At 35.9% G+C, this 26,373-nt stretch overlaps 3 protein-coding genes across 4 annotated transcripts; 1 reads left to right on the top strand and 2 right to left on the bottom strand.

The window, feature by feature from the left end:
• Nucleotides 1–333: 333 nt before the first annotated feature.
• Nucleotides 334–13,138, bottom strand: LOC119839287 (phosphate carrier protein, mitochondrial-like). The gene is made up of 9 exons (XM_038365524.1): nt 13,019–13,138; nt 11,079–11,182; nt 9,867–9,963; nt 6,093–6,262; nt 4,433–4,594; nt 3,385–3,564; nt 2,447–2,584; nt 1,351–1,482; nt 334–758 (listed from the first exon to the last, which is right to left on the bottom strand). Exons 2-9 carry the CDS (start codon nt 11,175–11,177, stop codon nt 666–668), a joined length of 1,071 nt encoding a protein of 356 aa, XP_038221452.1. The 5' UTR covers nt 11,178–11,182; nt 13,019–13,138; the 3' UTR covers nt 334–665.
• An 8,798-nt stretch (nt 13,139–21,936) lies between these two features.
• On the bottom strand, nt 21,937–23,317 carry LOC119839317 (transcription initiation factor TFIID subunit 10-like). 2 transcript variants are annotated; one of them, XM_038365559.1, is made up of 3 exons: nt 23,194–23,317; nt 22,945–23,115; nt 21,937–22,412 (listed from the first exon to the last, which is right to left on the bottom strand). In XM_038365559.1, the coding sequence occupies exons 2-3, from the start codon at nt 23,112–23,114 to the stop codon at nt 22,193–22,195; spliced, it is 390 nt and encodes a 129-aa protein (XP_038221487.1). In that variant the 5' UTR covers nt 23,115; nt 23,194–23,317; the 3' UTR covers nt 21,937–22,192. The 2 variants fall into 2 exon arrangements, with proteins under 2 accessions (XP_038221487.1, XP_038221488.1); XM_038365560.1 differs by having other exon boundaries at nt 22,945–23,108; nt 23,194–23,260.
• Nucleotides 23,318–24,718: 1,401 nt separating this feature from the next.
• Nucleotides 24,719–26,028, top strand: LOC119839316 (ADP,ATP carrier protein). The gene has a single exon (XM_038365558.1). It carries the CDS (start codon nt 24,973–24,975, stop codon nt 25,882–25,884), a length of 912 nt encoding a protein of 303 aa, XP_038221486.1. The 5' UTR covers nt 24,719–24,972; the 3' UTR covers nt 25,885–26,028.
• Nucleotides 26,029–26,373: the final 345 nt, after the last annotated feature.

Here is a 26,373-nt window from a genome sequence, read left to right as displayed (position 1 = left end):
CTCAATCTAATCGTCACTAATTTATTAAAAATGCTATTTTTTTGTAACCGAAAACTCCAGTGGGCTTAGAACCAATTAATTAAATATATTTGTGTTCGATACAGAATGTTGTTTAGCCGCTTTTTAGAATCTAAAGTAGTAGCATTTCTCTTCCTAGGAACGTCTGTGACCTGTCTTTTAAAACCGACACTATCGTTCTTGGTGAAATAAATAAAATAAATAACATTTTAATTATATTTCAAGAACAATAAAACACACCCATATTTCTAATATTTATTGACTGTCAACTTTGGTAACACGGTAAACAACGAAAGACAAAAATGAAAAAAAAAATAAATAAAAATATTTTTTATTTAAATGAAAAATAAATTACACGATTTCATACTTATGGATCACAATAATACATAATATATAAGTGGCGGAGCGCGGAACAACATGCCAGTGAGGCTTCAAACACTCAACCCCTAACCACTAACTACAACTATCCGACATAATTACAATGGCGTGTAACATTGCAATATTTACTATACAACTGCATTATGCCTTATTGAAACAATGACACGAAATAAACGAGCGACAGAATTGTAGTGTGTAAATGGCAGTGGAATTTGAAACGCCATACATAATAAGGTCAAATAAATATCGCCTAAATTGTTGTTGATTGCCTATTTAGATTTCGCAGCTTCCTCCGCTTCGAGCCTTTTGCGCATAGACTCTGGCATCTCGGCTGGTGGCGGTCTGGGCATCCTGAGCCATACCTGAAGCGAAAAAATTAAAAAGTTTAAACACCACAAAATGGCGGGTGCTGTGACATTTCAAGTTTGACGTTTGACGGCTCATACATTTTTCTCGTCCACACTTCACATCGGTAGGAACAATTGGTTATTTTGATTAATCATTGTAATTCATTTTTATTGTAAGAGAATTATACACACATATCTCTGATTGAACGTAAGAACCCCTAATAATATTATAAATGCTAAAGTAACTTTGTCTATCTCTCTCTTCCTTACTCCTCAACACTAGGGAGTGTGACATCGCCTTTCCGATAGATCATTTAATTAATTTATTCAATTTTTCATAGATTCAGTAACAAACTTTTAAGACTTCCCAAACACAAAAGATGCGGTTTCGCATGCGATAAATCCGCATTTAAACCCTTTTTTTCTCTAGTTTTGTACATATAAAAAAAAACTCCTAGAATAACTATATATATTTTTAAAAAAACCTATAAAAATCTGTTGCGTAATTTTAAAGATCTAAGCGCACAGACACACGGCGGAAAGCGACCATGTTTTATACCACTTAGCAAAGTAAAAATTCTCAATTACTCTAAACATAGACAATTACCTTGACCGCATCATAGATGAACCACTGCAGGGCGGTGAGGGTACCGATCATGACAATCCTGGGGCCGAGACCCTTCCACACTCCGGCCCAGCCGAGTTTGCCAATGATCGAACCGACTGTTGCTGTCTTGTCCTGCAATCATACATTGATATTAGATATTTTGTAATTTTTTATCTTAACAAAGACACCAAACCACGTTCCAGTAGTCCGAAAATCTTTTTTTTTTTTTCTTTTTTCAAGACCTGCAATCAGTCGCAAGACTATAAGCAGATGAGGTGATTAGGATTTCAAATAAATTAATATTAATAAATAGTCAGAACTAAATCAAATTTATCCGTTAATCACACTAATAGTATAAATGTTAATGTTTGTTTGTTTGAATGTTGATTCGTCAATCACGCTATGTGGTAGTCGAGCACGCTTCGGCATGAATTAGGCCAGCCGCACCAGAGAAGTGCCACACCCTAACAGAAGACCGGCGTGAGATAGCATTCTTGCTGTGTTTCGATCGGTGAGTGGGGGAGCCGGAGGCCCGAATCCTTTTCCTTACCCTTCCCAGTCCTATCCCTTATTCCTCTCGCCAATCCTCTCTTAATCCCTTCTCAATGTAAAGTCGGCAATCCACTTGTAGAGGTGTTAGGTCTGCAATGGATCTTTGCTCTCTACAAATGTTCATGAGCGGTGGTAGCGCTTACCATCAAGCGTCCCACCAGCTCCATTGTTGACTGTCTATTAAAATAAATTGCTGAAACTACTGAATGGATTTTGATAAAATTTGGTATACAGACAGGATATGAGCTGACTCAAAAATCTTGATATTCGCGGGCAAAGCCGCGGGCGGAAGCCAGTATTGGATAATTGAGATAAGAGGTAAAATTTTCTATTTAAAGAACACCAAACCACCTGTCAATTGTCATAACTAGACCATATTTTAACAGGACACATGGCAGGCATCCACATTCAAATAAAAAAAAATATATTTTGTGCGATTGCAGCCATTTACACTATTGTTGTATTTAACACGTTAAAAATAGGAGCTGCTACATAAAAAAAATAATGCCCGCTTGACATAAAAACATAAAAAAAAATATCTCACCTGGTTGAGCTTGGAGACGACGGTGTCCGCCGGGTGCGAGACGATCGCGCAGAACACACCCGCAATATAACCGGCCGCGAACGTCACCACCAGCTGTTCGCCCTTGCTGCACTGGTCGCGCGGCTTCGGCACCACGTACTGCAAGGTGGGGGGAAAGGGAGGGGAGATGAATTAGTTTGTCGATTCTTCTTGCATTTATTAATTCAAACCATTTGTTTTAAAACACGCAAATAATTAGGCAATGAATCTAAATTATTGCCTATATATATTGCACTGATTACAAAAAATATATATAAAAACATTCACTGGGGGGGCGAAAACATTTTAATTTAAAGTAAAATTACACACACCATTACGATTCTATTGTCTCTCCATTACAATACATTAACCATTGTTACCAAAAATTTATATTCAGCAAACACTAGATGGTAGTCATATAATAGTATGGTATGTGAACAGAAATGGTGTCTCTATGCGACAATTCTCAGTGTTGCCCGCAACAAATATCCAATGACCATGATCTTTTACGGCTATAGTTGCGATTTGCTTGGATTTTATGGTGTTTCAATGAAATACCATTGATCCTGCATATAAACCAAACCTGCCAAACCATTCTAACATGAACCAATTTAGATACAACTGCAGCACATCACTAAATTAACAGACTTGGAGGCCTAGCTTGATTGCCGACTGTGACATAAAAAAAAAACAAACTCCTCAATTTTTTTTTAAATGACATAGGCAAGCATTCAACTGATAGTCTAAGGATGTGCATGCCCGTCTATATAAATATATAAAATAAATCAGATCATATTTTTCCAGAATGACCAAAGTGGAATTCTTCGCACTTTGGTTTATGAAAGAATTCTTTTTGAAAGCAATTTGAGTTGAGGGGAGGTTAGGATGAGACTATGCAGCTTCGAAGCACATCCACTCACCTTATACAACAGTTCGAGGGTCTTCTCGAAGCAGGCGAACTTCATCATGGTGTACGGGATCTGTCTGCCCCACAGCGGCACCAGCCCCTTGTAGAAAGTGCCGTAACCCTCGTTCTGCACCATCTTCGGCCACGCCTCGCGCAGCGTGGACGCGAAACCGGGCATCGTTTGAATTCGCACCTGTTAATATAATTTATGTATTTACTTAATCAAACTTAAACATTTATCTATTCTATTAAACTTCTTAAAGGAGCACTTTTGAATCGTCATAACACAATCTTAACATTAACCATGTGTTCGAAGTTTTTATATTAGGCATTATAGATTACTCCCGCATCCCGCCCGCGCGTTCATAGTTGCTAAAATAAACACTCAATTGTCATGCAGTATGTCACATCTACACATCTACATATATTCTTTTGCATTTTTTTAGAAAGAAACAATGTTTATTTAACACCACATAATGTTAAATTAAAATAAAAAGGTGAACTTATGACTAATCGGTGTGTGGCTAAAAAAAGGGTAACTACTCAGCATGTGCTACGCGTAATGCGCAGCGCTGATGATCAGTAACCCCTTGTTGGAGTGCCAGTTAGAAAAAATAAACATACGTGCATAAATTATATAAACATACATACATACTTATAGATATTTTAAATGCAAATTGGCATTTATACTAAATATTATATATATTTATAGGAAATAGTTACAAAATATAATAAATGATATAAATTATTATAAAATAAGGTGAAAAAAGGAAATAACAAATTATAAAATCAATATTTTTGTATGTTTGTAACTGCTGGACTAATGGAAAAAACTCTTTCACGATTGAAGAGCTGCAAGTTCAGCTAGTGACAGCTAGTTTTAATATAGCGCCATCTATCGGAATTCACAAGTATCGCTGGTAATTCACGGCGAAAACCTATTTCAATTTTATTCCGGATTCTTTTTTACAAATTTTTTTTCTTCTTACTTGTGGGTATGTGGGTATGTGGGTATGTGGGTATGTGTGTGTGTGAGAATGAGCTAGTGAGCGAGTTCGTACCTTAGCGGCCTCCAAGGGCGATAGGGCAATATCGGCGAAGAACTCGGCCGACGCTGACGCAGCCAGGTACACACCGGTCCTGTACGTATATGCAGCTTCCTCATCGAGCATGCCTGAGTAGGCAACCTTGAATACTTCATAGAGACCGAACTTGCAGAGACCCTGGTATTGAAGGAAACATACAAAGATTAATACAATACGTTATTCTGATGGCGTTTCTTAGTGAGTATACGTTGGTTTTTCTCATACACGTGTTTCGTCAGCGACCATTCAGTAGGAACAATTGGTTGATTATTGTTTAATCATAGATAATATACTAGTATAGAGAGTATACTTGCGAGACTCTGTTTAAAAATATTGTCTATATCTTGTTTGAATGCGATAATAATATTAACCGAAAGTAACCGAAACTAACGGATAATCCGATATAATTTCATATCCATAGCCTTATCCGAATCCAGTATAATAATTTTTCTTATATCCGTATACAATCTGTGTCTGTAATTTTATATCTATAATGTCCCTGATTAATATCAGGAACTACTGGACCAATTTCAAATTCTATCACCATTACACATGTATGTGATATCCTATCCTTCCTTCTTCCTACTATCCTATCCCACTTCCTACTTCCTACTAATATTAAAAATGTGAAAGTTTGTAAGGATGTGTGTGCGTTTGTTGCTCTTTCATGCAACAAGTACTGAACCGATTGCAATGAAATTCGGTACGTAGGAAGCTGGACAACTGGAATAACATATAGGCAACTTTTTATCCCGATATTCCTACGGGATACGGACATACGCGAGTGACACCGCGGGGCGCAGCCAGTAGGTTATATTTTCACCACAGGCAGAGCTGGGGCAGATTGATGGATAGTTATTAAAGAAACAATTTCTCAAACGATAATGTAAAAACTGTAAGTAAAACTTTACATAGTGCTTGCTGTGCCTCTGCTCTCTCAGAAGAGTATATTTTCTATATTTAATTTGTCTTCCATGGAAATATGTTTCGTACGGTTTTGTCAACGACATGTGACATCTGCCAACACGCACTCGGCCAGCATGGTGGATTAAGGGTCGAAACCACATAGGAGACCCAAGTGCCAGTAGTGTGAAAATATATATATGGGTTGATGAAATTTGCTGATCTTTAAGCGCATTCAAACAAACAAACTCATCAGCTTTGTATTGAGAATATTTTCGCGTCTAGAGCTGATTTTTAGGAGAGTTAAGAGTGACACAACAGTCTATGTATATATGAAAACAAATCACACTATCACACTAATATTATAAATGAGAATGTTTGTGTTTGGATGTTTGTCTATCAATCACGCTGCAACTACTGAACCGATTTTGATGTAATCTGTTATACAGACACGGTATGAGCTGACTTGGGTGATAGGATTTTATCCCGATTAAATGCTCCCTTGGGATAAAACAGGAACCTTGATATCCGGGAGGAGCGTTTAATTCATACTATTATTATAAAGCTGAAGAGTTTGTTTGTTTGTTTTGCGCTAATCTCAGGAATTACTGATCCGATTAAAAAAAAATTCAGTTTTAGATATTGATTTTTATTGAGGAAGGATTTAGGCCTTATATGTACCACGGGCGAAGCCGGGTCGGACCGCTGGTATATAATAAAGCTAATCGCTCACCTGCAGCGAGTAGCCGATGAAGGTGGGCGCCCACCCCTTGGCGAGGCCCCGCATGCCCTCCTCGCGGACGGACACCTTGAACCCGTTCACGACATTCTTGTACTTATCAGGGTCCACTTGCAGCCGGCACTTCACCAGGTCGAGGGGCACGACAGCCGTGTGTGTGATACCTGAAAATTTATGCGAGAACATTTTTATTTAACTGGTTAAGTTTAACGCTATGACGTGAAGCCCCGTGTCCCCTAGTGGGGTATGGGGCAGATGATATACATCTGTTTCAGTGATTGATTTTCTTTATGGACAAGTAGGTGATCGGCCTTCTGTGTCCTTCCAAAGACAATATTTTATTGTGCGTCACCACCGGGAGTCGAAGCACGAGACAATAATTATTGTGCGTCACCACCGGGAGTCGAAGCACGGACCTCTCGGTTCTACAGTCACGCGTTGCCCGCTTTTAAGAATAAGGAAAGAATTGACGACGGAAATAAAAAAATGGACTGGGATGGGTAATAAAAAAAACAAGGGCCACTGGGGCCACTGCATTTGAAGAGAGACGCAAGGTCAATTGCAGACCTCACGCCTCTACTAATGGATTGACGACTTCAAATTGGAAAATAATTAAGAAAGGCTTTACGAGAGGAATAAAGGAAAGGACTGGGAAAGGTAAGGAAAAGGATATGGGCCTACATGGACTATAGGGGGATATTACTATTGTTATTTTCTATCTACAAATCGTCTATAGATTTATATAGCGTATAAATCTAGCGCCGATATCTCTTGGCATAAATTATTATCAGACGCACGTGTAAGAGTGATTTAAGAAATCATTGTAATAAACTATATTTAGAGATTTTAAATGGTAGAAACAGTGAGAATTAGATTATGTCTGTATTTGTATATATCTTAATATGTATAAATAAGTGTCACGTTGTTTGTCCGCAATGGTCTCCTAAACTACTCAACCGATTTAAATAAAATTTGCACACCATGGTTAACATTATTTAAATTACGAGAAATGACTACCCGGGCGGAGTCGGGGCAAGCAGCTAGTATAAGTATAAATCGATTCTATTTATATAGAAGCTGAACAGTTTGTTTGAACGCGCTAATCTCAGGAACTACTAGACGGATTTCAATTCGGTTATATGTGTACGTGATCTTTGAGCGCTAAAGGCTATATATATATAGGCTATATGAGGGTGACATAGGCTATATCAGGGTGACATAGGCTATATATGTACCACGGGCGAAGCCGGGACGAATCGCTAGTCAAGTACAAACATGTTAAGATAACGAAAGATTGTCTATTTTCAAATTACTATGACACATAACGGAATAAACTTGAAAATAATACGCTATTAATCGAGGTCATAATTTTATCTTATCAACTGGTTATGTAATAATACGGTTATACATTGAAACACTTTCGTAAATTGGCTTGCCGCGTAGTTGATTTAGACAAACGCTCGTATGAAGTGGGAGCAAATGTGGATTGATGATGATGATGATGGTGGTGATGATGATGGTGGTGATGATGATGGTGATGGTGATGATGGTTGTGGTGATGATGATGGTGGTGGTGATGATGGTGGTGGTGATGATGGTGGTGATGATGATGGTGGTGATGATGATAATTATTGAAAAACATGTCCTCCGCTTCATCTTCCTGTCCGTTTCATAAATCCTTTCACCATTAGTAAGCTGCAACTTCACTGAGTGGCACAGCCTATTGTATGTACCACGGGCGAAGCCGGGGCGAACAGCTAACTTATATACACACTGTACTCACACACTAACCTCATATAAGTATAAAAACATTAATATTTACTGTAACAATTAGTCCAGTTACAGATGCGTGCCACTGCGGCTTGGCGCGAAGCCATTTTCATCATCAATCCACATCACCTTGGCTGTATTGCGTAATAATATTATACAATACAATAACACGATGTTTTAAATAAAATACTAAATCTAGAGCAGTGGTGGCTCAGTGGTGAGGACCTCGGACTTCAAAATCGAGAAGTCGCGGTTCGAGACCGGGCGAGCGTGCAATAAATAAATTGATTTTTCAATTTATCTGCACATGTAGATAACATCATCACTGCTCGAAACGGTGAAGGAAAACATCGTGAGGAAACCGGCGTGTCTGAGAATCAAAACTTCGACGACATGTGACATCTGCCAACCCGCAGGAGGCCTGAGTCCCAGCAGTGGGAACAAATATGGGCTGATGATGATGACAATGAAATCTAACGAACTAGACGAAATTTTACAGAGACCACGCGGGAAGCATCAGCTTTTAAATGAGAAAATAATCGTCAAAATCGGTTCGCCAAATCGATGGTTCTGCGGTATTAAACTAACAAAAAAAAAAACACAGCCGAGTCGAGAAACTCCACCCCTTTTTGAAGTCGGTTGCAAAGTATGGCAATGGAACGAAAAATTTAAGTATTCAGCCATTTTAACAAATTACGACATTTATGAGAAAATAAGGATTAATATCAGCTCATACAATGGCCGTCGAGTTAAAATTTAAAAAGCACTTCACTGTTCACTGGTTAAGGGGCGTTAGTTGCAGACGGTTTATGGATGGGAGAGTAATAGATTTAAAAATGAGGCGTGACTTTGTAGTCTTTCGCAATCAACAGATTGAGGTAATATTAACTGTTCGCCCCGGCTTCGCACGTGGTACATATATAGCCTATGTCACTAAGTGAAATTGCAGCTTCCGGATGTTTAATGAATTTCCGAAATCGGTTCAGTGGTTTTTGGGTGAAAACGTTACAAACATGCAAAAGTTTCAAAAGCCAAAGTTCGTGCTGGAGCTTAACCAACAAGAACTTAAGTTCATTGATCGTATCCTACTTACTACTATCCTACTAATATCCTATTTCCTACTAATATTATAAATGCGAAAGTTTGTTAGGACGTGTGTGTGTCTGTTTGTTGCTCTTTCACGCAAAAACTACAGAACCGATTGCAATTATATTTTGTACGTAGACAGCTGGACAACTGGAATAACATATAGGCAACTTTTTAACCCAATATTCCTACGGGATACGAACTTACGCGGGTGAAACCGCGGGGCGCAGCTAGTAATTTATAAAATCGTGTGCACATGAACCAACTAAATACATAAACCGAAATCAAATCGATCATAAGGCGATTCGAACCCGCGACCAATGCTTCTAAGCACCTAGCCGTTAATGTTATATAAAATTTATCATAAACTATCTGTAAACCGTGGCGTTACACGCGTGCCACCCGGATAAACAGCACCAAATTTCACTAATGTAAGAATAATATAAGTATATACAACATAATATATAGTAACAAACATACATACATTTTTTACAAACTATCGCGTTAATAAAACAAGCAAGATTACATATTATCCTACTATCGTATGTTATTTTTCAAGTTTGTTTGTATCATGGATGTACAGATCGACGGATGGATGGATGGATGGATGTATGTATGTATGGATGAATGTATGTATGTATGGATGTATGTATGTATGTATGTATGGATGGATAGATAGATGGATGGATGGATGGATGGATGTATGTATGTATGTATGGATGGATGTATGGATGTATGGATGGATGGATCTATGGATGGATGGATGTATGGATGTATGGTCGTATCCGTATCAGATTTGCTATAGAGTCCGTCTATATTAGGACACAGGCCACATCCAACCGGGATCGCGCGAGTGACGCCGCGTGTCACAGCTACTAGAAACGAAGACGACAATTTTCATTTTCGACTCACCGCAAGACAGGATGCCGCCCAAACCGCACAGCGCGAAGTATTTAGTGGAGCCGAACTCGCATGAGTCCCCCTGGGCAACGGACGCCGCCATGCCACCCTTGAAACGAAAAAAAAAAAACATTCACTATACAACAAAGAAAAAAAAAACGAAAAAAAAACATAAATTATTATATTTTTCACATGGGGTTATACAGAGAAAACCTAATCTAACATAAAATGTGACCAACTGTAGTGTCAGTTCCACCACTCGTATCTCAAGAAGTTCATAAAAAACATAAATTCCAACTCGTGTATGCGAGTTAAAATGTATGCTTTTTCTTTCTCTCTTCTCACACGAACACATAACAGATCATAATAGAGAACAGAGAATAAATTTGAAAAAAAAACAGCAAAACTTAATAGCGAGGCATAACACGTGTGGCTGCATGTGTCAAAAAAGAGATGCCTATATATAATTTTAATAATTATTAACCTACCTCCAAAAACGAAAAGAAGTAGCTTCTATATTCATCTGTATGTGTTTTATTTTTGTTTAATTTAAGCAATTATTCTAATCCAAATGAAGACGAAAAATAATTGAAATTTATTCAGCTGTTCATGAGTTAAAAGTGGTGTAACTAACGGGAGTTCATTTTATGCATTTATCACGCCCTCAGCTCTCATAATCTTTTGGTCACAGGGTACCACCGCCAGTTCGCAGACACGCTGCTGTAACCAGCAGTGGTGGGGATGCACCACCTTCTGCAAACCGGCCACACCCTCAAAGCATGAGTTCTCATCATTGGGCTTTGTTTTCTTTGATTTATGTTTAACTAGCTGCACACTCCGATTCCGACCTCATTTATCGCAATTGAAATAATATAAACTATCCTATTATTTAAGTTGGATCAAACTGCACATGGTGTGCATAATTATATTGGGTTGAGTAGTTTGGGAGTCCATTGCGGACAGCAATGTGACACGTAATTAATTTATATCAAAAAAAAAAAAAATATTATTATAATGTTCAAAGATAAACTAAACTCAACTCAACATTTATTCATACAATTAAGCTTTTTATTCATACACATCTGAATCGTCATAACACAGTTTTAACATTTACCACCGGTTCAGAAACCAGCTTCTACAGAAGCCTATGATGACCTATTACCATCATACTAACCAATTGCAGTCAATAACACTAAATAAAGAGAGAAAAAAATTGCCTATTACCTGTTCCATTGGTGCAGCAATGGCCGGCTCGCAGTTGGCTGGTGAGAGTGGACCACGGAATGGCGAATTCCGCGCCGTTTCCATTAAGGATGAGAACATTGTTACTGGAACCAACCAAAAGGACACCTCATATAATACTCGACTAGCTTTTTAACACATGCGTTAAATTCGTAGTAGTTCAATAGATGTTATTATACATTATACAATACACTTCCCACTTGAATTACTCTATCTATTAAAAAATCCCATCAAAATCTATAACATAGCTTTAAAGATTTAAGCGTATTATATGGGGACAGACGGAGAAGTGACTTAGTTTTATACTATGTAGTGATATACTATCAATAAAATGGATAATTAAATTGATAAAGCACTTCTATAAATGTAGTTGATTTTAGTTTCCTAACTGACTGTACTTTTTAGAAATTTAAGTATTTTTTGTTTTGTATATATTACATATTTTAGGAATTGGGTACATAAAAATTGACCTCTGACCAAATGATACAGCAAGATAATAAATTTTGTTGTACACACACCCTCAGCTCTCATAATCTTTTGGTCACAGGGTACCACCGCCAGTTCGCAGACATACTGCTGTCGCCAGCAGTGGTGGGGATGCACCACCTTCCGCAAACTGGCCACACCCTCAAGTATGAGTTCTCATCATTGGGCATTTCATTAATTTATATGGAACAATTTCCTCAGTAATAGGAGAAGTGTTACAGTGAAGGTTCTATCTTATGATATGAATCAATAATATAAAGCTAAAGTTCAAACGAGTATGTTAGTTAGCACATGTTAAACTCAAGGACTACTGGACCAATTTCAAAAATTCTTTCAGTATTAGATACATACATGATCTCCGAGTTATATTGGCTTAATATGTTTCACAATTGAAGCCAGGGTAAGTGGAAATGTTTATGAAATTGGTCTAGTAGTTGCTGTGTGTATGTGAAAACATTACATACATACATACATACATACAACAACAGAAATGCTTCCCTTTTGTAATATTAGTTTAGATAATAAGCTTATTAACTTAATTATACCTTGGAATGTGAAATTCATTAGTATAATACAATTTTAAATTACTTGTAGAACTAACTATAAAAAAAAAACTTATTTTTTTAAATGTTCAAATTTATTATGTAAGCAATCAATTCACTTTAGTCTAAAAGTAGGTAATTTATCTTCGTGATAAAAGCTTAGGCAGTGATGCATTGCAGTATTATTGACATATCTGATTCGTATAAATTTAATAAAATATAAATTATCTACGGGTTATATATCGGCAAGGAACATAGACATGCATTGGAAATCATAACATGCTTTCCATTGACAGTCTACTTGTATATTTAACATCATTAACATACAAGTGCTTAATTAAATTAAGTAAAATCGATTTACCGAGGCAGTATTTGTAACAATAATTGTTCTAGAATAAATTATTCAAAATTCTTAATTTTTCAAAAAGCAGTATTCAAAAAAAGAATCCTCTGTCAAGTGTGAAAGTGATGTGGGAATACCGAAAACAGTATATAATGTATTCAGTCGTAGCTTTTGCTTTGAAACTAAAATTTTAAATTATAATTGTAACCAGAAAACATTACTCAAACTGCCTAAATCTGATCAAAACCGAACAGAACTGGGTGGTTGTTCCTTACATCGAAAAACTTTAATTTTATCACAATTACAATATTATCGACAGTCGAATTATATCAAGAGGAACATACTGCATTATCCAGAATAGTCTTTTCTAAATATTATTTAATAAATAGTACAAGGTCACGTGCAAACATAATTCCATCAGGTTACGTAAGGTAAATTATAAAAGAATTTTGTATAATTTTATGACATGGCATAGATAAATATGTACCACCAGCGTATGTACAATGTTTTAGATCGTCAATAAATAAAATTGTATAAAAAAAATAACTTACATATCTTATATCCTGTGGAAACTATTGGACACACACCTCACCGCGCTTGCAGCACAGTGACAAAAGGAAACGAAGGCGACGCTGACAGCGCCATATCGGAAGTTACATAATCACGTGGAAACTATTGACAAGCGGCACCGCTGCACAGATTAGATAAATTAATGTTGCCCTATCTAGTTTTAATAGAAGCGTTGTTTTGTGGGTGTCTAGGTTAAAATTGTTATTTAGCCGGCCGGTGCCTGCGAAATAAATATAATTTATAAAATAAACATAGGTTAGTAATATAAGTTTCATCATCACGTAACATGGATTTTGTATACGAATGTATTTTTCAACATTATCAATATTTCATACTATTAATGACGAGACATATTGCGCTTATTATAATTAGTCTTCTTAATTTAGTCGTCACTGAATTAAGAGAAGTGGATCATATTCAGCGCGTTAGCCTCCTTAATTTAAAGCATTTAAATGCGAAACTCCCAAGTTGTGAATGGCATAATTAAATTATTTAAAAAAAGAGTTATAAATAAAAAGTAGTTATAAATATTTTTACTCACCCAAAAAATGTTGTAATGTTAAGAAAGCATTGTTCGAGTCTCTATTGCTCCTATAACGAGTTTTGACCAGCTAGTCAATTATTTCTCTATTCCATCACATGTTGGGAAACGGTTCGAGGTTACGGCTTTCAGTTGTCGAACTGCATAGAGTATCAAATCCAAGATCTATGTGAGATAGGAAAAAGAGCTTTTATAGTTGATTTAAGACTAATGCTCTACAATTCAAAATGAAAACGTTTCTTCACCCAATAGAGGTTTGTAGACAATGTAGTTAGTACATTCATCTGCCTGTTAGCAGAAACTATTATATTAGTATAATATTTCTTACTCTGTGGCAAAAAACGATAAAAAATTTGAGCGGGTTAGAATTACTTTGACATTTTGAGTATGCGCAAATCAAGCATAGATGTATAATCAACTAGCTGCGCCCCGCGGTTTCACCAGTGTAAGTATCCCGTAGGAATATCGGGATAAAAAGTTGCCTATATGTTATTCCAGTTATCCAGCTGTCTACGTATCAAATTTTATTGCAATCGGTTCAGTAGTTTTTGTGTGAAAGAGCAACAAACACACACACATCCTTACAAACTTTCGCATTTATAATATAATAAATAATTATAATTATTATTATTAGTAGGATGCTATCGCTCTCTTCTAACAAATCTTCTGGTGTATAATACCTACTAACGTAAGGTAGCTGTGTATGCCTGTTCGTCCGCCTGTCTGTGCGTCTCTCCTTCACGTCGAAACTACAAAACCGATTTTAATGAAATTTGAAACAAAGATATTTCGTAATCCGAGAAATTACATGTTCTATTTTTATCCCTGAAATCCTAAAGGAACGGGAATGCTCACAGAAATTCCCCGGATTGACTGCAATGCGATAAATTTAAATCTATACTAACGCGTTCATACAAACCACGTCCTGCTATCCGGATCCTGCGACAATGAATTATAAACCTACTGTATATATACTTTATCCTACTAAACCTATCCTACTATCCTTCCTACTAATATTATAAATGCGAAAGTTTGTAAGGATGTGTGTGTGTTTGTCACTCTTTCACACAAAAACTGGTGAACCGATTGCAATGAAATTTGGTACGTAGACAGCTGAACAACTTGAATAACATATAGGCAACTTTTTATCCCGATATTCCTACGAGATACGAACTTACGCGGGTGAAACTGCGGGACGTAGCTAGTATTATAATAATTGTAATAAAATCAAAATGTTAACTTATTCTCTTTTAACTAAAAAGAGAAGTTTTATTTAATTTATTTGTTATTATTAAAACGACAGTTCTACAAATTTTTAAGTACAAATACCATATCGTATAACACAGGCAATATTTTATTTTAGGTCAAATCGAGCGAACCCGGGACAAGCAGCCAGTCATCTATCTATCTTTATCTTTATCTATATCGATATATATACTATAACTAGCGGTCCGCCTCAGCTTCACCCGTGGTACATATATAGCCTATACTAGACTTAGACTTATATATAGCCTTACCTAGACTTCCACAATAAATGGGCTATCTAGCACTGAAAAAATTTTTCAAATCGGACCAGTAGTCCCTGAGATTAGTGCGTTCAAACAAACAAACAAACAAACTCTTCAGCTTTATAATATTAAGTATAGATAAAAATGGTCGCGGTCAAATAAATGTACATACATTTAAGATATTTTGAATTTTTTTGTTTGGCGTTTTATTGTCGATGCCTGATGATTGTCGATCAAGTATATGATGCAGTTTAGAAAAAAAATGTCTGTCTGTCTGTCTGTCTGTATCTCAAATGAGAATCACACAAAAACTACTGAACGGATTTTGATGAAACTTGGTATGGTTATAGAACGTCCGAGGAAGGATCTTATTTACTTTTCATCCCGGAATCGATACGGTGTCTGAGGGGGAGAGGTGAGAATCAATCTGAGTATTTATTGACAAACGCGAAAGAAGTCGCGGGTACAACTAGTTTATAAATAAATAAATAGGTAACTTACCCACATAATTTATGGCTGAGTACTTGAATCATCAGCATATTAGGCATTTCTGAAATAAAAGATGATTTCAAAGTTGGATTCATTATTGTATTGTATTTAGATTTTCTTCAAGAATGCTTTAACGTGACTCATTACTTTTTAATAATTCTTCTAAATTCGAATGAGGTTAAATAACCAAAATTAATTTTATGTATTAAATTTAATATTTAATGTTTGCATCAATTAAACAATATAAGTTATGATATTTATTACATATCTCTTGAGTACCATGTGTTTATGTGTAAAAAACTCCTTATCATTTAAAATAAATCTTATAATTTTTAACATTATTTAGTCAAATAATCTATTTAACTTCTTTTTAGCACGTTTTGGCCACGGATTAATGTCTATCAATTTGTCATCAATCAAATTGTGTCATAATCGACTGATAAACAATCAAAACATACAGCTGAAATATACTAAAATTAACAAAATGAAATTTGAAAGGTAAATATCACAACTTTCAGATATTATATGTTTAGAATTTGGCAAGAAATCAAAGTAAAGTTTACATTTTAGTGGTAAACTTAGTAAAAAATGATCAAAGAATTACTATTACTTTTCAGTTTAAAGTAGCATAATATGCAATAGATAAGGCGATAAACCCCATGCCACCCCGCTGTCATAGAAGAAAATGTGCCAGAAAATACCCACAAGCAATTGTACCTTCACCACGACCATGTGTTGACAGCCTCCACCTACCTTTAGACGTTTACCTTCCCCATCATATGTGCTACCCTCCGCCCTACTATCACGCACCCGTAGCACCCGTAATAAGGCACGAATACATTTGCGAATGTCCCGAAAGTCCAACAATAAGCAGTCACAGCTCTGTAAATTGTATGGCCGCTAATCACAACAGACCTGCTGATAAACATACCAAAAAATGCCCGGGAAATTGCACGCCACCTGAAGTTAGTGAACCTATTCAACAGGGAAGATATGATCAATACAGTCACAATGAAAATATAGCACAAGGACAAGCACAAGTACCGTATACACCGTCAATAAATCGGTTTAATGAACAACCACCACAATATCCTAATGACCCCGAGTCTTCAAGAACTGATCGACAAAGATACGCAGAAAAAACTGATCAGCAGCAAATAAATTTCGAAGAAAGAGAACGTGTATCCTATCCTCCCAGTGCATACCAACAAATGACAAGAGCCCAAAGATCCGGCTATAGAGAACAAACTGACTCATATCCTAGGGAGGTCATATTACCGACAGTAGAGAGGAATACTACACACGCAACAGTGGAGTCTGATCAAGGAGCGCGTCATACACTACGTCCACTGACCAAAAATCCTGATATAAACGCCCAACTCCATCAATCAATAAATCCTTCTTCCCAACAGATAGATTCATCTGGACAGCATCATTTTCATGGACCACCGCCCCAATATACTGATGCAATAGATGTTTCACTCCCCCATTATTCCCTTCCACCCAGTTCGTGCTGTAAAAATAGTGCACGATTCTCGGATTCACAAAGACGACTTAATTCTGAGCGGACACCAAGCCCACAAAACAATAATTCCATTCGGCGTTACCAAGAATCGACTCCTGATCCAGTAAGAAGATATCAAGATGTAAGTTAATTTCATAATTTTTACACGGGGCATTGCAACGTGGCCTAATTAGCAGACATTTAAAGGCACCTACTTAAGGCTTCGATACTTAGTGTTAAGTGTAAACACATTATATATTTCTTCATTTTGTAATGTCCAGTTAATCTGCAGGTATCCTACTTCCTATCCTACTATCCTACTGTAATCCTACTAATATTATAAAAGCAAGCTTGTAAGGATGTATGTGTGTTTGCTGCTCTTTCACGCAAAAACTACTAAACCGATTGCAACGAAATTCGGACGTAGATAGCTGGACCACTGGAATAACATATAGACAACTTTTTATCCCAATATCCAACGGAATACGGACTTACGCGGGTGAAACCGCGGGGCGCAGCTAGTTAAATATTATAAATGCGAAATTTTTTAAGGATGCGTGTGTGTTTGTTGCTCTTTCACGCAAAAACGACTGAACCGGTTGCAATGAAACTTGCTACGTAGATAGCTGGACCACTGGAATAACATATAGGCAACTTTTTATCCGGACTTACGCGGGTGAAACCGGGGGACGAAGCTAGTTATGTTATAAGTATCAGTTATCTAGATCCCATTGTAACTTAATTCACCTGAGAATTGCGTTTTTTGACGACATATAATGAGTAAATGAATCATTTAATTTTAGAGTCCACCTAGACACCCAATGGCATCTCATGAATCCAATTCCCCTCCATGCTGCGCAAATGCATTCAACCGAAAGAAAGATGATAAACCACCTCTGTCCAAGGGTATGAGCGGAGCGCATAGACCGGGTTTCGTATTCAATGAAAGTACACAGAATAGACAAGATTTAACAACTCCTAAAGGGTGTATGTCGAATGGGACAAGCTGTTCGCATGGTATAACCAGCATAATGCCTAATGTTAACACACACTTACAAGAGAAGAACATGCCACAAATACAAGAAAGCGCATCTACTTGTTCTTGCAAGGAGAGTAAAAAGGTAAAGGAGGTGAAAAGTAAAGGAAAGAAGGAAGCTGGCACGGATGTTAGTCACTCAGCTTCACATTTGCCAGACGAGAAGAAGTTTTGTTCATGCATATATCCACCAGCGTTCGGACAGTTTAGCTGCTCGGGGAACATTATGGGATCGTGCATGTGTAATGAGCAAAATTTCCAATAGAATGTTTTAAAACCGAATCATAAACGCTAATAGAGTGGCAAATGATTTGAGAGTTCAGTAATGACTGATGTTAATAGATTTCATGACTTATTTCAAAATACGTATGTAATAGTTACGAATATTTTAATTAATTTTGGTCAATTGGCGGGAAACGAAAAAACGGCACTAGGTGTTTGTTAAGTGCCGTTAGTAATCTTATATTAAAATAGAATATTGTACTAACATATTATATAGATGTTAGTACAATGTACTATTTAGTTAGCTATACAGTTCTTTTAAATCTCAATTATTCCGAATTTGTGCCGAACTAATGAATAAAACACCCATATACGTATGTCATAACATGTTTAATAAAATAAAGCAATGTACAAAATTTCCTGGGTATCGCTATTATTTGTTATAAATATGACAATTTGTACGAACGATTTAAAGGATTATTAATGTTATAGGTTCGATTTTTTCCCGTTTTTAAACGTTTTCTTGTATTGCGTTTTAGTCTTCACATTTATCTTTGGTATTTTTTCTGAGTCGACGACATCTGTTGGTAAAAAATGGAATTATAAAGTGACGCCGTTTTATTTAGACACACAAAAAAACTTCATAAGAACCGAAAATCTAGTTTTATAATATTTATAGTTATTATAAAATTGCAATAAAATATATGAAGTTGGCTTAATAATACATTTTAATCTAAGCTTTTTTTTTAAGTTTGCCGCCTTTTTGTTTCGAAGTATAAAGTAAACGATAAAAAACAATCTAATACACCTAATATAGGTATAACATTAACTCTGCTTACAGAATGTGAAAAGCTTTTATACAATAAATATATTGTATTTTCAATATTATTTAATATTTTATCAATTACGCGTATTCAGAGGCCATTTCAGCGGGATTTAAATCTCGTTCACCACGGTTAAAGTAACCTACATCTGTATTATAGCATAGAATACTAACGTTATTACTACTAGAAACCATATCCAGACATAAAATCGCTCACTTCAGACGTGAAGACAAACAAGCAAACACACTTATGCATTTAGCATATTAGTAGACTAGCTAGTAAGGATAAGGATTTAGAAATTAAAAACTTTTTAACGGATTTTAAACGCGATGTATTCATTATATTATTAACCCGACGTTTCGAACACTTTACCACCACCACCCTCGCTTAAATCTGTTAAAAAGTTTTTAATTTCTAAATATATTATACTCGCGTGAAATCAAACACAAGAAAATACTAGGATAAGGATTATCAATAACCGATTTCTGACCACGTTATCTTTTTGAGAGGTTTACCATGACTTTGATGGTCTTCATCTGAAAAAAGTTGTTAGGTTTAAACAAACCATATAGCTGTACAAGCTTTGAGGCCGCGCCTTCTCTTCCATAAACATCACACTATCGTACTGCAGAACTAACCCTCGTACTGTATATTTCCAGACCGTAGTCAGGTTTGTATAACTAACGTATTACTTGTCCTTTCTCAATATTATAAATTATTGATAGCGTAATAGACAAAGAGATAAATTTACATTGTTATATATTAGTAGTGATTTTTTAACGATTTTTTTTAAGTATGTTCTTATTATTCTGTAGTTTTTACGACGCGTTTTCCAGCCTTTTTATATAAGGCATTAAAAAAATAGAACCATTTTATCACATTGGTGTATTTTTTATATGTAGTTTGCGTGTACTTATATCCGAAGCCCCCGGGGTACCTTGGAGCCTGACATATTATGCCTACTGCCCAAAAACCAGTGACCAGTCTTCTACCGACTGAACTCCACTGTGTACCGTCTAGTCGCTGTTATATATATAAGAAAGTGATGTTAATTACACTATTTATAACCCAAGAACGGATTAACCGATTTGGTAGAAAATTTGTGTAGAGGTAACTTAGAACCAGAAGACGGACATAGGAAAGTTATCTCGGAAATCGCGCGGGAACGGGTACATGCGAGGAAAACTCCGGGTCTATCCATTTGCGGATAAATCCGCAGGTGGAAAGCTAGTTTTTGTTATTTATTCAGGAATGTATATCGCCTTCGAACTATCCGAATTGTCAGAACTAAAACAATGAAATGTAACAGAAAACACCAGCTCTCATATAAAATCGGTTGACTCCATAGATTATACACTTATATACTGGTTGACCCGGTCGTTTTTGGAGAAGTTTTGAGATAAAAAACGCAAATATTACATTCGAATCGCTAACCTCCTCCTATTTTAGAAGTCTGGTAATGTAATTTTTCCAACTGTGTCCTCAGAGGCTGTATAAATACTCGTATGTGATGCTTGTCATTCACAAAACCGTATTTCGTCATATCAACTGAGGCGGTCTCCTTGTAACATATCTTCTGTAGGAATTTCTTGGTTTGAGCAGACATCGTACCAGTATGTATGCTTTGCTTCCTTTTTGAAGCCATAATTACGAGTTTAATACTTGTTTTAGCGTACTTATTAATGTATATATCATTTTATGTACGTATAAATAAAATAATAATGTTTTATAAAAGGTTTAGGGGTGCATGTTATGACAGATTAATCAATTTAAAATTGTCAATTTTGAAGTTTGGAATATTTTGTTCTGTGAGTGTAAATTTTCATAGACTTTTTATAGAGGAATGTTCTAGTTATTGATTCTATTATTTCTTTAAATAAATAAACTGGGACAAACAAACTTATTTTAGAATTTTTTTTTAACTGATTTCCAAAAACAAAAGGAGGAAGCTTTATGTTCCTCTGTATTTTTTTAACACCTAACTAATTTCCGTACGGAAACGTCTGTTACCATTTCTCATCATTCCTTCTTTCAAGAAGTAAATCCTTTCCTTATTCCTGACCCCAGCAGGCAACGCAGAGGAAGTGCCTGTGCGAATGTTCACAAGTGTTGGTGATTGTTAACAATCAGATGAACCACCAGCTTAATTGCCCACGATGTAAAAAACGTAAAATGTAATGAAATCTTGAAATTACATAGATAAAACCTTTGATAGACTATTTTCATGAATAAGAGAGTACAATATAAGTACAGGTGAGTAGAAAAACCTTTTTGCCGCTGTAAAAAAAATATTCCATCTTCATTATTATTGGGTAAATTAAAAATTAAATGTGCGAAGTCCCATGTCCCCTAGTGGGGTATGGGGCAGATGATGTACATCTGATTCACTGATCGATTTTCTTTAGGGTCAAGTAGGTGATCAGCCTTCTCTTCTTCTTCAGTTAAAAAATGAAATACTTATCAAATATCTTTATCATTTATTTGTAATCTTAATCCACTAAAATAACACTTGTCGCATAAAAACTAAGAAATAAAAAAATGTTAAAATGCGCGGCCGAGGTTTCTATATAAAAAATCACACATATTTTGTAATATTCACCACAACACAATTATTAATTTATTTCAATTAGTGTTATCAAATTGTTAATAGTCATATAATTGTAATTTATTGCATGAATATAGACAACAATTATTGAATTTAAAACATATTAATTCTTTTTTATAATTGTATGGATCTCTTTCATTAAAATCAAAGTTTTCTTGGCATTTTCTTACCATCAAACAGTGACAGAACTAAAATGCTTTCTAAATTGGTTTTGATTAACAAACAGATGGTAAAATTTCGTGATAAAACCCAACCACCTTTAACCAATAGAGAATATTAAAAACTTTCAACAATAAACAACTATGAACGCACTTGGAACACCAATCGTTAATTTAAGAGTTAAAATTTCATTATTACATCGAAACCTTACTTGGCCCACCCAACAGCTCCACATTATGACTCAGTCCATTCCACAAACATATTTTCTCATACAAAATAATGTGGTTTCTTCGCAATAATGCCATATTCTTGTAGTGCGGGTACAAGGTCTTCCATTGTCATGATGTATTTCTTTTCCTTTGGCCCCTTCTGGTTTTTCGAACTCTGCACCAATTGGCTGGATGTACGCATTTTGCAGTGCTGTAATGCGTCATTGGCTATGTCCGATAGAAATTTCTGCGATGCCAGTGCAATGAGACGGATTAATCTGGAATTATCAGATATGTCTTTGATTAGTGTTTCCTGCCTGTGACTGACCTTGGAACAATGGGTAATGTTTTTAAGACCATATGTATGTATGTTTCATGCTAGTATTGATATCATTTTTTTGTTGCAACATTTTCTAATGTTTTAATGTTATAAGTTTGAAAGAAAATTTAAATTGCCATATTTAAATTAATTGAACAATTATGGTAAATTATAATTTATCATTGTATGATAATTTAAAAATATTTACCATTATCTATGTATTTCTATAATTTGAGGAGAATTATTTTAATGTGCCGGATGTATCGTAATAACAAAGCAAACAAATTATTGTTGTAACTTCAATAATTTTTACGTATTATGTATTTTGTAGTACTTCTAAAATAACAATAGGATGTGGAAGTAAGAAAAAACTTTAAATATATTAAACCATTATGTAGTCCTTGATCCTGTCTAAATGTAGAGATCAGAAATATACATTTCCTTTGTTAAATAAGAGTTCCAGTAACTTTATAAACAAACTTATAACTAACCTGGGATCCTGAGATTCAAAGCCAGACATATTCAAGTAATAAGCAACTACTGAATCAGGTATGGATGGAGTATAATTGTCCAGTTGTAGTAAGAAGTCACTTAGAGCATGCCCGACGCCGTTGTCTTCCTCCATACCGACAGACGGGGAGTTCATTCGACTCATCTGCATGCTAACACAAATTATTTATAGGTATTCATACTATTGTTAAAAATATAAACAAAACGATTTTTATAAATAAAAAGCTCACCCTTACAACGCACAGTTGATGAAAGTAATAAACTAAAGAGTTTTGTGGATGTCAAATGACGTTTGGTGTCAGCATAGACAACGATCTTCGCAGTTAAAACTTTTTTGTAATGACACAAAATGGAACCTTATGTTTTTTTTTAATATTGTTTAAAGTATTGAACTGGAAATTAAATGATATAACCTTTTTTTTCACTAGAGTAACTTTTTTTTGTTGGCTTTAGGCTGGAAAGAAATGCGCTATTTATTTTAACTTTTAAGGTACAAGCGGTCCGCGGTTTCTTCGCAATCTTTCGCAATTTTCTAATAAAAAAAACTGAAGAGTTTGATAAAATACGCTAATCTTAAGAATTACTAGAATGATTTTAAAAATGTTTTCAGCGTTCAATATACATGTGATCCCTGATGACTATTGGCTATATATGTACCACTAATAAATTTACAATGAATGTACCATTGTAGGATGTGGGTGTATATGTACATGCTCTAACTCATGTTTGAGTGTTTAAGGGCACGTTTAGTAATTTTAACGTATATTTTTTGGAAATAAATATCTGAAACTAATACTATAATTACAAATCAGAAAATTTAAATCATGTACATTATTCATGCAAAATGTCAACTTGGTTCAATTTGTTAATTTAATACCTCTTATAAAGTTTTATCCTTATAAAACTAATTGATGTATTACATAATTTTTTATGAGTATTACAGAAATGCAACGCAATATGCGTTGCTTTTCACAAAAATTTACAAAATTTACAAAAGTTGTGAAAAAATTCCCTTGATTTTCAAAATTTTCTAATTTATGGTATTTATAATATAAAATACGTATATATCTTCAAGTTGTGACTGAGCAATTTTCATTTACCACTATTTTCAGACATGGTAACACTTTGAAAATAACGTTCCATTATATCGTATCCGTATATTGTTTAGTTACAAAAATACTTATTCACTCCCAAATCATTTTGACGAGATAATTATGACTTAAATTGATACTTTTTCAGTTAATGTATAAAATAAAAAATGTAATTGAACGAATTTTTAGTCAGATAACCAACAAAAATCAACAACGCTGAAACGCGTAAAGCGAGAAACGGAATATGAAATAATTTAGTAATACCATATTTTATATAAGGTCCCAAAAGCGTGGAAAGTTTCCTATGTTGGGACTATTAATGTTAAATTTAACTGCGAAAAAGAACATGCAGATATTATTAAAATTTATGAATTTATCGTATGTTCTATGAAAATTGTTGTTTCTATGGTCAAATTGAAAACTAGTAAGCAACGCCTGAGGTTTGTCAGCAATAGAGTACAATTAATTGACGTTCAAGTACCAAAATATGTCTTTATACTAAAAGTATTTTATAGTTGGTGCTAAAACAATTGCAGTGACTGCAAACTATATATATACTATATACGCAATTAAAGTTTGCAATAATGTTGCTCATTTGAATAAATGGTAGGGAGAATCAAGAAAACGTTTAGCAACATTGACCTCGTGGTATCTGCCGTTACGTTGGCAACCCTACCCCTTCCTTCCTTCTTTTGCGCCGCTCCTCTAGGCAGAACTGCGAGAGAACGTGATCGATCGAATTTCAAAAAAGGCACACACCTACCCCTGTGCTCCCGAGATCACGAAATTGCTCTATATCTCCTGATTAAAACATCGGGAGTTAGTGATTCGTGATTTTTCAATATAGTGTGTGTTTGAGATTTCACCTAAACGCCCTCGCGGCGATTACCTAACGAAGAACCCACCTAATTGAAAAAAATGTCAGGAAAGGGAGGACTTGGCGATCCGGTCGCGTTCGCGAAAGATTTCATCGCTGGTGGTGTGTCCGCCGCCGTCTCCAAGACCGCGGTAGCACCCATCGAACGTGTTAAACTGCTACTGCAGGTACAGCACGTCAGCAAGCAGATCTCCGCGGACCAGCGCTACAAGGGCATTGTCGACGCCTTCGTCCGCATTCCTAAGGAACAAGGTCTCCTATCGTTCTGGCGTGGTAACTTCGCCAACGTCATCAGGTATTTCCCCACGCAAGCCCTCAACTTCGCTTTCAAGGACAAGTACAAGCAGGTGTTCCTCGGTGGAGTCGACAAGCACACGCAGTTCTGGCGCTACTTCGCCGGTAACCTCGCCTCCGGTGGTGCCGCCGGTGCCACTTCCCTCTGCTTCGTGTACCCGCTCGACTTCGCGCGTACCCGTCTCGCCGCCGACGTCGGCAAAGGCGAGGGTCAGCGTGAATTCAGCGGTCTCGGGAACTGCATCTCCAAAATCTTCAAATCCGATGGACTTATCGGTCTGTACAGAGGTTTCGGTGTGTCCGTACAAGGTATCATCATCTACCGCGCCTCATACTTCGGTTTCTACGACACAGCTCGTGGAATGTTGCCTGACCCCAAGAACACCCCCATCGTCATCAGCTGGGCTATCGCTCAAACAGTTACAACAGTCGCCGGTATCATCTCATATCCGTTCGACACGGTCCGTAGGCGCATGATGATGCAGTCTGGACGTGCCAAGGCTGACATTCTCTACAAGAACACAATCCACTGCTGGGCAACTATCGCCAAGACTGAGGGAGGCTCTGCGTTCTTCAAGGGTGCCTTCTCCAACGTACTCAGAGGCACTGGTGGTGCTTTCGTACTTGTCTTATACGATGAGATCAAGAAACTCCTTTAAATGTAAGAATTGTTACCATAATTTCAATGGTGATTTAAAATCGCTACAATAGCCACTCCTTTGAAATCATGTATTATTAGATCAAAAAATGCATACTAGTAACTTATTTTTAGTTAAATAAAGTGTTATTCGATGATTCCAGTTTGTAATTGTTTCATTGATTATTTCATGTTATATAACATCTAATATTAACAATGTTCAATCATTAGCCTATAAAATTTATGAAAATTAATGTAATGCAGACATTTCATTATCATTCTGCATTCCAAATTTAGAATCTTATTTTTCTTTTTCATTCATTGTTATGTGCCAGTGATGTTATATAACATTTCTGTCATGTGTCAGGCCAAGGTTCCAAAGTACAGATTAAAAAAAACATCTCATTGATCTAGCATTAATGTTATGTAATTGAATATTTCAGGCAGCATAACCTAACTTATTATGTAATCAGTGTCTGTGTAGTGAATTTGCAACATTCTATAAACTGTA

Source organism: Zerene cesonia, unplaced genomic scaffold (assembly GCF_012273895.1).
Source record: "Zerene cesonia ecotype Mississippi unplaced genomic scaffold, Zerene_cesonia_1.1 Zces_u011, whole genome shotgun sequence".
Taxonomy (NCBI): Eukaryota; Metazoa; Arthropoda; class Insecta; order Lepidoptera; family Pieridae; genus Zerene; species Zerene cesonia.
The sequence above is the reverse complement of the archived record's forward strand: the minus strand, read 5'-3'. Positions and strand labels throughout refer to the sequence as shown.